The 12,663-nt window shown below is 49.1% G+C and overlaps 1 protein-coding gene across 7 annotated transcripts in view; it reads left to right on the top strand.

The window, feature by feature from the left end:
• The window catches only part of PATJ (PATJ crumbs cell polarity complex component), a 446,647-nt gene that overhangs the window by 420,310 nt on the left and 13,674 nt on the right, over window positions 1–12,663 (top strand). For all 7 annotated transcript variants that reach the window (XM_063939224.1, XM_063939227.1, XM_063939228.1 and 4 more), the window contains 5 exons: window positions 4,392–4,478; window positions 6,977–7,079; window positions 8,312–8,349; window positions 8,433–8,555; window positions 12,136–12,240. In XM_063939224.1, coding sequence (XP_063795294.1) covers window positions 4,392–4,478; window positions 6,977–7,079; window positions 8,312–8,349; window positions 8,433–8,555; window positions 12,136–12,240 — 456 coding nt within the window. The remainder of the gene's footprint in view (window positions 1–4,391; window positions 4,479–6,976; window positions 7,080–8,311; window positions 8,350–8,432; window positions 8,556–12,135; window positions 12,241–12,663) is intronic.

Here is a 12,663-nt window from a genome sequence, read left to right as displayed (position 1 = left end):
CATGCTCTTACAGTACATTAGCTCCGTCTGCACGCCCCGCACCATGCCCTTACAGTACATTAGCTGCGTCTGCACGCCCCGCACCATGCCCTTACAGTACATTAGCTGCGTCTGCACGCTCCGCACCTTGCCCTTACAGTACATTAGCTGCGTCTGCACGCCCCGCACCATGCTCTTACAGTACATTAGCTGCATCTGCACGCCCCGCACCATGCCCTTACAGTACATTAGCTGCGTCTGCACACCCCGCACCTCGCCCTTACAGTACATTAGCTGCGTCTGCACGCTCCGCACCTTGCCCTTACAGTACATTAGCTGCGTCTGCACGCCCCGCACCATGCTCTTACAGTACACTAGCTGCGTCTGCACGCCCCGCACCATGCCCTTACATTACATTAGCTGCGTCTGCACGCCCCGCACCATGCCCTTACAGTACATTAGCTGCGTCTGCACGCCCCGCACCATGCTCTTACAGTACATTAGCTGCGTCTGCACGCCCCGCACCATGCCCTTACAGTACATTAGCTGCGTATGCACGCCCCGCACCATGCTCTTACAGTACATTAGCTGCGTCTGCACACCCCGCACCTCGCCCTTACAGTACACTAGCTGCGTCTGCACGCCCCGCACCATGCTCTTACAGTACATTAGCTGCGTCTGCACGCCCCGCACCATGCCCTTACAGTACACTAGTTGCGTCTGCACGCCCCACACCATGCCCTTACAGTACACTAGTTGCGTCTGCACGCCCCGCACCATGCCCTTACAGTACACTAGTTGCGTCTGCACGCCCCGCACCATGCCCTTACAGTACATTAGCTGCGTCTGCACGCCCCGCACCATGCTCTTACAGTACATTAGCTGCATCTGCACGCCCCGCACCATGCCCTTACAGTACATTAGCTGCGTCTGCACACCCCGCACCTCGCCCTTACAGTACACTAGCTGCGTCTGCACGCCCCGCACCATGCCCTTACAGTACACTAGTTGCGTCTGCACGCCCCGCACCATGCCCTTACAGTACATTAGCTGCGTCTGCACGCCCCGCACCATGCCCTTACAGTACACTAGCTGCGTCTGCACGCCCCGCACCATGCCCTTACAGTACATTAGCTGCGTCTGCACACCCCGCACCATGCCCTTACAGTACACTAGCTGAGTCTGCACGCCCCGCACCATGCCCTTACAGTACATTAGTTGCATCTGCACGCCCCGCACCATGCCCTTACAGTACATTAGCTGCGTCTGCACGCCCTGCACCATGCCCTTACAGTACACTAGCTGCGTCTGCACGCCCCGCACCATGCCCTTACAGTACATTAGCTGCGTCTGCACGCCCCGCACCATGCCCTTACAGTACATTAGCTGCGTCTGCACGCCCTGCACCATGCCCTTACAGTACACTAGTTGCGTCTGCACGCCCCACACCATGCCCTTACAGTACACTAGCTGCGTCTGCACGCCCCGCACCATGCCCTTACAGTACATTAGCTGCGTCTGCACGCCCCGCACCATGCTCTTACAGTACATTAGCTGCGTCTGCACGCCCCGCACCATGCTCTTACAGTACATTAGCTCCGTCTGCACGCCCCGCACCATGCTCTTACAGTACATTAGCTGCGTCTGCACGCCCCGCACCATGCTCTTACAGTACATTAGCTCCGTCTGCACGCCCCGCACCTTGCCATTACAGTACATTAGCTGCGTCTGCACGCTCCGTACCTTGCCCTTACAGTACATTAGCTGCGTCTGCACGCCCCGCACCATGCCCTTACAGTACATTAGCTGCATCTGCACGCCCCGCACCATGCCCTTACAGTACATTAGCTGCGTCTGCACGCCCCGCACCATGCCCTTACAGTACATTAGCTGCGTCTGCACACCCCGCACCATGCCCTTACAGTACATTAGCTGCGTCTGCACACCCCGCACCTCGCCCTTACAGTACACTAGCTGCGTCTGCACGCCCCGCACCATGCCCCTACAGTACATTAGCTGCGTCTGCACCCCCTGCACCATGCCCTTACAGTACACTAGCTGCGTCTGCACGCCCCCCACCATGCCCTTACAGTACGCTGGCTGCGTCTGCACACCCCGCACCATGCCCTTACAGTACATTAGCTGCGTCTGCACGCCCCGCACCATGCCCTTACAGTACATTAGCTGCGTCTGCACGCCCCGCACCATGCCCTTACAGTACGCTGGCTGCGTCTGCACGCCCCGCACCATGCCCTTACAGTACGCTGGCTGCGTCTGCACGCCCCGCACCATGCCCTTACAGTACATTAGCTGCGTCTGCACGCCCCGCACCATGCCCTTACAGTACATTAGCTGCGTCTGCACACCCCGCACCATGCCCTTACAGTACATTAGCTGCGTCAGCACACCCCGCACCTCGCCCTTACAGTACACTAGCTGCGTCTGCACGCCCCGCACCATGCCCCTACAGTACATTAGCTGCGTCTGCACGCCCCCCACCATGCTCTTACAGTACATTAGCTGCGTCTGCACGCCCCGCACCATGCCCTTACAGTACGCTGGCTGCGTCTGCACGCCCCGCACCATGCCCTTACAGTACATTAGCTGCGTCTGCACGCCCCGCACCATGCCCTTACAGTACGCTGGCTGCGTCTGCACGCCCCGCACCATGCTCTTACAGTACATTAGCTGCGTCTGCACGCCCCGCACCATGCCCTTACAGTACGCTGGCTGCGTCTGCACGCCCCGCACCATGCCCTTACAGTACATTAGCTGCGTCTGCACGCCCCGCTCCTTGCCCTTACAGTACATTAGCTGCGTCTGCACGCCCCACACCATGCCCTTACAGTACACTAGCTGCGTCTGCACGCCCCCCACCATGCTCTTACAGTACTCTAGCTGCATCTGCACGCCCCGCACCATGCCCTTACAGTACATTAGCTGCGTCTGCACGCCCCGCACCATGCTCTTACAGTACACTAGCTGCGTCTGCACGCCCCGCACCATGCTCTTACAGTACATTAGCTGCGTCTGCACGCCCCGCACCATGCCCTTACATTACATTAGCTGCGTCTGCACGCCCTGCACCATGCCCTTACAGTACATTAGCTGCATCTGCACGCCCCGCACCGTGCCCTTACAGTACATTAGCTGCGTCTGCTGTTCGCGTATGCATGTCCATTCCAGACCTGAATCCGGGTCCGTACCCCTGCACAGTGCCAATGAAAAAAATAACTGTGAAAATTTGTGCATATGAAAAATAAATGCAACATGAGGCCAAAGAAGATCAGCAAGTCCTATGTATGCCTGATGGTGTGAATAAGGCCCTCAGTTGCTATGTCCGGTCTCTGAGTAAGGGCGCTTCCTCTCATATTACATTGCTGCGCTGCACATACAGTGTAATTAGCCGTACTCACTGCGTGCACAGACACTGCATCTGATTGTGTGTACATTAGGACTGGCGCTGTAATACAGATCAGAGATCCTAACGTATAGCCGGCACAGTAGCCTGTATCCCTCTGGGGGTAGAGAAGTGCTGACATAGGGGACAGTGATCTAGATGCTTGGTGCGGTTCCCATGCTGCTGTACTAACGTTCTCAGACTCCGATCACACTGTATGCTCAGCGGAGCAAAGATCGCATGCTCTTACTGTATGTGTGTCCTGGTGTTTTCACAATGGTCCTTTTCTCTTGCTTCTGGAAATATTTAATTCACATTTATTTTCCAGCAGGTCGGCTCTAATACACCTACTGTAATGACCAGCGGTTATAACTCACTTGCTGTAATTTTGCCTGTATGTTCAATGTGCAGAGCCGGCTTCAAATCACACAGGTGTTCTGTGTTCCTAACATTGTGTGTCAGTGTTCCCTACCCACCAACTGCAAACCCTCCCTTTGTGCTCCTCGCCTAAATAGATCAAGCCTTCTTACGTTTTCTTCTTTTTATCAGATGTTATTCCTCTTGTAGTGCTAAATATGACCATATATATATATATACACACACACACACACACACACACACACACACACACACACACACACACACACACACACACACGCACAGTGGTCCCATCCCTTAAGTAGCTGTAGACAAACCTCTGCAGACTTATACACCTACAGCAAATTGTGATGCAGGGAATCCTGCGCTGAGCGGTTCCCGGCTGTGCTCGTCCTGTGCAATTATAGACTTGTCATGTATCACACGTCTTACCGTGACACATCCATTTGTTAGCGGTAAAGACTTCAGTATTTCAATCCCGCTCTCTACGGGTTCCTGACACGTGTTCTCATTCAGCCTATGTATTTATCTGTCTGCTAAACCAAGTTGCAGTGTATCGGGATAAGTTGTCTATGATTTCCGTGGAATTTCCCCACTGCTTTGATTTTTAATGAGACTTCTGTTTTATATCCAGTGCGCTCAAGGGCTCGTTCATCTGGAGATTGGGAGACTGAGAGTGGGGTCTTGGCCTTCATCCAGGGACACCTACGAAGCCAGCCAGGTGCAGGATACGATCCGTTCTTATGAGTAACGTAGAATTTACAGCTTCCACTGTGTCCCACTCTCTCCTGTCATACAGGTTTATCACATTGCCCTCCATTATATACTATATGCTGCTGACAGTATGCAGACTGCGCACTTGAGTCTCCGCCTCCAAACCTACCGGCCAATCAACTGGCCAGAAATATGAATAAAAATATATTTATAATAAAATAAAAGGGCGCTGCAAAATAGATATGAAAGAAAATAAAGATGTAGTTGTTTTTCATGAATCTCCTCCCAATACTGCTGTGTTTGCCCCGACAGCCACTGGCGTAAATGAGACCATTATCATAATCTCAGTAGTCTGGCGACAGCCTTCTCGTTATCCGGGTGTCCAGGCGACCTCAGCAGCTGACTTCATCATGTGTATTAATGACGCTGGGAGCACCGGGGTGGCGGAGATGTTTGCTGTTGGGTACCGGCCAATACAATATTGTCATTCCTCCTAGTCCTGTTGGTTATTGCAGATGACATTGTGTCTTGTGCCTTAGTCACTGGACACCAGTACATTAATAGGCTGCGTTACAGGGAATACCGATTTAGGCTTGGAAACAATGATAAGACCTCTGTAATAACAAATGACACTCGGGTGCTGTTAATTTGATTGCTTTCCAATGCAGAATTCTCCCAGAAAATGGTTTGTTATGTTTTTTATTTTATTTTTGTTGAGGGGGGGTTCACGTCGGTTTTGTTCTCCATCATATGATGTTATTTAATTGTACTATTTGTGCAGTAAGTCATTATAAAGTAATACCGTGCAGATAGATTTACCTGTAGCAGCCAATCAGCAGCTTGTATCCATTGGTCCTCCGTGCCCCGGATGGACCATTATCCTGAGTTACTGCAGAGACTTCCTATGTCAGAATGCAGCTCTCTCTGTGTCAGATGCGGGGGCTCCGGCTTCTTATTGTTCTGCTGCAGTGATTCCTGCTGAGGCCTATTGATGTGATAATAAAGCCTTTATAAAGAGCTAATACTACAAAGGGCAAATTGCAACCAATAACAATTATCCTTGGAGGAGTATAGCTGCGCTGTGTATAGTGTGTGCTGAGATCATTATCTGGGAGCCAGAGTCATTATTCCACGTCACTACCGTGGTAAATACATAAATATCCGTGTCCTCTCTCTCTCCCGTTTGTATGGATACCTGTTACAGCACCCTCCGGAGACATTACACATTTGTGGTGGTGTCGGTTGCAGCACCTTTGTCTGCAACCCTTTCTAAACACCCCAAACCCCATAGACCCCTATACGTTACCCATCAGCTCTCACCTCCGGGGTTGAGGCACCCTACAAACCGTTCTGCCTATTACTAATCTACATTGGCTCATATCCACTCTCCTGATGTTCAGGGATTTTGGGGTAGATATATTAAGCCCGGAGAAGTGATAAAGCAGTGATGAATGCAAGGTGATAACACACCAGCCAATCAGCTCCATTATGTAAATGGACAGTTGGGAGCTGATTGGCTGGTGCATTATCACCTTCCACTTATCACTGCTTTATCACTTCTCCAGGCTTAATACATCTTCCCCAATGTCCCCCCTATCTGTGTGTTTGATAAAGAAATGCGCTGCACGTAAAGGCAGACCGTGACCTGACTGTACTGTGGCGTACCTCCATTCTGGCGGGTCACCCTGACGCCAGCCGCCATCACAGGAGCGTGGCCTTTCTCTTGTCTCTATTATTATTATCACCTTTCATTTATAAGGCGCCACAAGGCTTCCACAGCACCGCACAAAGGAAATAGCACAAACAAGTAACGAATACTGATACAGTCAGGTTCTCAGCTTTACATATAGACATAATTACTGTACAATGCACTGATTACATCATTAAAAAACAGGGAGAGGGCGTTGTGGAGGGGATGTGGGTGTACACTAGAGGGAGACAGACAGGAGTAGGGCGAGAGCTGTTTGGCAGCTACGGTAGGTCTGCATCCTGGGTCCTTCCCTTTGGACACTACTTATGGACCTACTGTAAGTGAAGATGGCCTCACCGAGTCCTAGCAGGTGACCTGCTGATATTTTGCCTTTTTTCTTATTTATTAAGTACAAAGTTTTGGCTGGAATTTGCCTTGAACATAGGGAGATGGGTGAGGTAATATCGCCGGTTCATGGGCGTTATTCGCCCGAGTTTCCTTCCAACGTTGCGCTTCCCTGTTCCGCAGCTCTATGTGCTCTGATGCTGCCGCAGCGTAGGGGAGCTGTAAGTGCCGCACTCTATGGGGAATATACATAAACACAACATTCATAAATAAACACGATTCTGCCAGTTTACATGAATAGCGCTGACTCGGATCTCCTTGTAACACCGTCTCCACGTGCAGAACAATACGGCGTACTGGGGATTTGAGTCTAATAATAGCCTCGTAAGTCCTGTAATTAAATTGTAATGAAATTATGAAGGCTACGGAATGCACAAAAATTTAATTACTCTGCATCTCTTTTGTGGCAGGTCGGTAGGAGCTGCTCTCAGAGCCCGCAGCCGCCCACCCTCGCCCCCGTCCTTTCCAACACACAGAAGAGATCATCCGCTCCGTCCTCTCAGAGGAACTCTGGTAATAACCCCTGTCTTCTGCCTCGTGCCTCCCAGGGAGGTATTGTGCTGCAGCAGGAGTGGCCTGTATGGAGGGCTCTCACCTGTGGCCCCTGACTCCTCTAAAGTAAAATGCTACATATACTGTATATATATTTTATTTGCATTAAAAACTGTACAACAAGCAGTATCAGTGATGCCTGGTATTATCAGAGCAAAATGTAAGTTGCTCAAATCAGTTAGGAAATACTGTTCAGGTGCATGAAAGGGAGGGGGTAGTCTGAGCTAGAAATACATTGGGGATAAAACCCTGGTGTCCCCCAGCACACCGAGCTGTACCTGTACCAAGACATGAAAGACTATATATACATACATATAATAGAAATCCAGAGGTCTTAGTTAAATACAGTTTGCAAACGTACTGTATGATGATAAGCCACCAGGCCCTGACAAGGCTCCTCTGATGCTGGTACTTGGGTACTTGTCGGGGCCTGGAGGCTTATCATACGTTTGCAAACTGTATGTAACTAAGACCTCTGGATTTCTATTATATATATGTATATATAGTCTTTCATGTCTTGGTACAGGTACAGCTCGGTGTGCTGGGGGACACCAGGGGTTTATCCCCAATGTATTTCTATGCCTGGTATTATGCCTACAATAAAATTCCAGCTATTCATAAGCCACAGATAATAGTGAGGTTCTATAATATGCCAGTAACAGTGAGTGATCTTATGCGGGATGATTAAATGTTAATTATCCCTTTATCTGCTGTTTCCTTAACAAGCCTTGCAGGTTCTACATGCTGCAGACAGACAGGGGTAGGTAAGACAGATAGGGGGTATCGGGGAGACAGACAGTGGGGACTTACACAGATGGGCAGACAGACCAGATAAGGACAGTCAGCGGGCGCAGATAAGACCTTGGGGAGTGGAACAGTTACCAAGGGTCAGTGGTTGGTTGGTTGGTGAAGTGACTCGGGGAGGACATTTACTAAGCAGTGATAAGAGCAGAGAAGTGAGCCAGTGGAGAAGTTGCCCATGGCAACCAATCAGCACTGAAGTAACATCTATAATTTGCATACTATAAAATGATACAGAGCTGCTGATTGGTTAATGGGGCCACTTCTCCACTGGCTCACTTCTCCGCTCTTATCACTGCTTAGTAAATGTCCCCCTCAGCCTGCATTGTAGGGATTAGCTGTATGGACAGACAGGAAATAATCTGCTCATCTTTCGTTCTCTCTGGCTGTAGGTACCGAGATGGATCCCAGGACTGTGGAGATAAACAGGGTAAGTACCGGTTCTATTTACAGAGCGTGAATCTCAGGTTATAGAGACCGCAGCATAACTCAACCTTCTATCTCAACGCTCAGGGCCCCAATGACGCCCTAGGGATCAGCATAGCGGGTGGAAAAGAGAGCCCGCTGGGTGACGTTCCCGTGTTCATCGCCATGATCCAGGCCAGCGGCGTTGCAGCGCGCACCAACAAACTGAAAGTAAGTTTTTGGTTTTTTTTTCAAGTTCTGAGTTCTGCATGGTCTGCTTTCCCCGAGTGGCGGCGGCGGCCATGATGCGCTAACTTGCTGTGAGCCATACTGCGCAGTACACAGAGCAGAGGGAGCCTCAGGATATGGGTGCGATCTCCGCTGACGTTTCATTAGGTAATCTGAATCGTTGGGTGCAATATAAGATTTAATTGCTACTAGGTGTATCTAAACCGAGTGATCATTTCTGCCCCCGGGTCACTGATGCAGCAGAATTAGTTGCAGCAGGTTAATGTTACGGAGAATATATAATCATTCGCATAATTTTATTCAATGTACATGTGTCACATGATCACTTCAGATCACATGTGCAATGCCACTGACAGAATGTGTACAGTGCTGTACATGGAATGCTTCCTCTGTGACAGAATGTGTACAGTGCTGTACATGGAATGTTTCCTCTGTGACAGAATGTGTACAGTGCTGTACATGGAGTGTTTCCTCTGTGACAGAATGTGTACAGTGCTGTACATGGAATGCTTCCTCTGTGACAGAATGTGTACAGTGCTGTACATGGAATGTTTCCTCTGTGACAGAATGTGTACAGTGCTGTACATGGAGTGTTTCCTCTGTGACAGAATGTGTACAGTGCTGTACATGGAATGTTTCCTCTGTGACAGAATGTGTACAGTGCTGTACATGGAATGTTTCCTCTGTGACAGAATGTGTACAGTGCTGTACATGGAATGCTTCCTCTATGACAGAATGTGTACAGTGCTGTACATGGAATGTTTCCTCTGTGACAGAATGTGTACAGTGCTGTACATGGAATGTTTCCTCTGTGACAGAATGTGTACAGTGCTGTACATGGAATGTTTCCTCTGTGACAGAATGTGTACAGTGCTGTACATGGAGTGTTTCCTCTGACAGAATGTGTACAGTGCTGTACATGGAGTGTTTCCTCTGTGACAGAATGTGTACAGTGCTGTACATGGAGTGTTTCCTCTGACAGAATGTGTACAGTGCTGTACATGGAATGTTTCCTCTGTGACAGAATGTGTACAGTGCTGTACATGGAGTGTTTCCTCTGTGACAGAATGTGTACAGTGCTGTACATGGAATGTTTCCTCTGTGACAGAATGTGTACAGTGCTGTACATGGAATGTTTCCTCTGTGACAGAATGTGTACAGTGCTGTACATGGAATGTTTCCTCGGTGACAGAATGTGTACAGTGCTGTACAAGGAATGTTTCCTCTGTGACAGAATGTGTACAGTGCTGTACATGGAGTGTTTCCTCTGTGACAGAATGTGTACAGTGCTGTACATGGAATGCTTCCTCTGTGACAGAATGTGTACAGTGCTGTACATGGAATGCTTCCTCTGTGACAGAATGTGTACAGTGCTGTACATGGAGTGTTTCCTCTGACAGAATGTGTACAGTGCTGTACATGGAATGTTTCCTCTGTGACAGAATGTGTACAGTGCTGTACATGGAGTGTTTCCTCTGTGACAGAATGTGTACAGTGCTGTACATGGAATGTTTCCTCTGTGACAGAATGTGTACAGTGCTGTACATGGAATGTTTCCTCTGTGACAGAATGTGTACAGTGCTGTACATGGAGTGTTTCCTCTGTGACAGAATGTGTACAGTGCTGTACATGGAATGTTTCCTCTGTGACAGAATGTGTACAGTGCTGTACATGGAATGTTTCCTCTGTGACAGAATGTGTACAGTGCTGTACATGGAATGTTTCCTCTGTGACAGAATGTGTACAGTGCTGTACATGGAATGTTTCCTCTGTGACAGAATGTGTACAGTGCTGTACATGGAATGTTTCCTCTGTGACAGAATGTGTACAGTGCTGTACATGGAATGTTTCCTCTGTGACAGAATGTGTACAGTGCTGTACATGGACTGTTTCCTCTGTGACAGAATGTGTACAGTGCTGTACATGGAATGTTTCCTCTGTGACAGAATGTGTACAGTGCTGTACATGGACTGTTTCCTCTGTGACAGAATGTGTACAGTGCTGTACATGGAATGTTTCCTCTGTGACAGAATGTGTACAGTGCTGTACATGGAGTGTTTCCTCTGACAGAATGTGTACAGTGCTGTACATGGAATGTTTCCTCTGTGACAGAATGTGTACAGTGCTGTACATGGAGTGTTTCCTCTGTGACAGAATGTGTACAGTGCTGTACATGGAATGCTTCCTCTGTGACAGAATGTCCATATTATATGGGAGGCTCATCAGGAGGAGGTTATTAGATACTAGGATGCCACTATAAGGATATTAGTATGCCTTCTTATTAGGGTGCTACTCATAGGACATTAGGGTGCCACTTCAAGGATATTTGGATGACGCTATTGGTAGATTACGGTGCCATTAGGACATTGGGATGCAACCATTATGAGATTCGGGTACAACCATTAGATTGACATTAGGGTATTAAAATGCACTATTAAGTTACACGGTCTGGTCACATTATTATGACCCCAGGTAATAGTCAGAGTAACCGCCGTGTGCAGCGCGGACAGCAGCTAGACGGGCTGAACTGTCATTGTAGACACACGTCTGGTAGCCCCCAGGTACATTGTGACGGTGAGCTGCTCCACTGTAGAGTGTCGGTTACCCCTCACGCACCTTCGTAGCCGTCGTTCACCTCTGACATCAATGGCACATGGCGCTCCGCAGTTTCCACGTCGGTTATTCGCAATAGTGCCATTTGTCCAGTCACGATACACCTTCACCGCAGCAGCACGCGGGACTCTTCACACACTGCGCTGTGTCAGATATACTGCCGCCCTTGGCCCAAAAGACGATAGTCCCTTTTGGCAACTCGGATAAATCGCCCCTTTTACCCATGACAGCAACGAGTGATATGTGTGCAGACGGCCTATCGCTCATCTTATATACCCACCAAGCCTGCGCATGTCACGTGACGTACTTCATGGGCTACTCGCTGCTAACGTCACATGTAGAAGGTGGTCATAATAACGGGACCGTGTAGTAGGATGCAACCATTACGATATTAGAGTGCCTCTATTTGGATATTAGAATTAACTGTTCCGTTATTAGGGTACCACCGTTGGTGTACTAGGGTGCCACCATTGGTGTATTAGGATGTCATTATTATTGTGCCACCATTAGGACATTAGAATGCTCTAATAACTTGTTAGGGTTCCACCATTAGAACATTAGGGTTCCACCATTAGAAAATTAGGGTTCCACCGTTAGAACATTAGGGTTCCACCGTTAGAACATTAGGGTTCCACCGTTAGAACATTAGGGTTCCACCTTTAGAACATTAGGGTTCCACCTTTAGAACATTAGGGTTCCACCGTTAGCTTATTACAGTGCAGTATTGCATTAGATGTAGTTTAGTGTAAGCGCTCTCTCAGATTGCTGCACATGTATAGGTAATATAACAATGGGATGTGCTGGGTATACAGCAGGTTATGGCCATATGTATCTGTCTGCAGAGAAAGGTCTCCTGCTTCCATGCATGTCCTGTACCTTCCCGTATCCCTGTGATGCTGATGGTTCTGTGTATAGGGAATGGTCTATAATGCTCGTACTGTCATTTCAGGTGGGAGATCGGATTGTCAGCATTAACAGGCAACCCCTGGACGGGCTCTCCCACACAGACGTGGTGAACATACTGAAGAATGCGTACGGCACCATCACCCTGCAGGTAGGTTGGCAGTGCGGGCACAGGGCAGTGAGCGGCAGATAATTGCCATGCCTGGAGACTCTCCGCATGTATCCGCTCGGTTCAGAGTCTCTCATCACGCTGCTTAACAACCAGCACAAACCCTCTGCTCTGCCGCCCGGCTCTCATCCGCAGATTGCTATGTACTTAGATGTCACTCAGTGTATTCCCTCCGTTGTGAGTGGTGCTTCTGGCTCGCAAAGCATGGGATGTATTACAGCCTCTCATCCCATCTGTATTTATAACTACTGCTTAATATATTTCTGTATGATAGGAAACGTAACATACAGTTATAGCACACGTACAGGATAGCTACGTTACTGTGTGCAAGCATTGGTTCAGCCGACATACCCGGCAGGCGTTATTCATCGCTGTATAAGCGTGCGTCGCCTCTGCTGGTGTCGC

The sequence above is a fragment of the Pseudophryne corroboree genome, chromosome 9, assembly GCF_028390025.1.
Source record: "Pseudophryne corroboree isolate aPseCor3 chromosome 9, aPseCor3.hap2, whole genome shotgun sequence".
Taxonomy (NCBI): domain Eukaryota; kingdom Metazoa; phylum Chordata; class Amphibia; order Anura; family Myobatrachidae; genus Pseudophryne; species Pseudophryne corroboree.
This window is presented reverse-complemented; position numbering and strand designations above follow the sequence as displayed.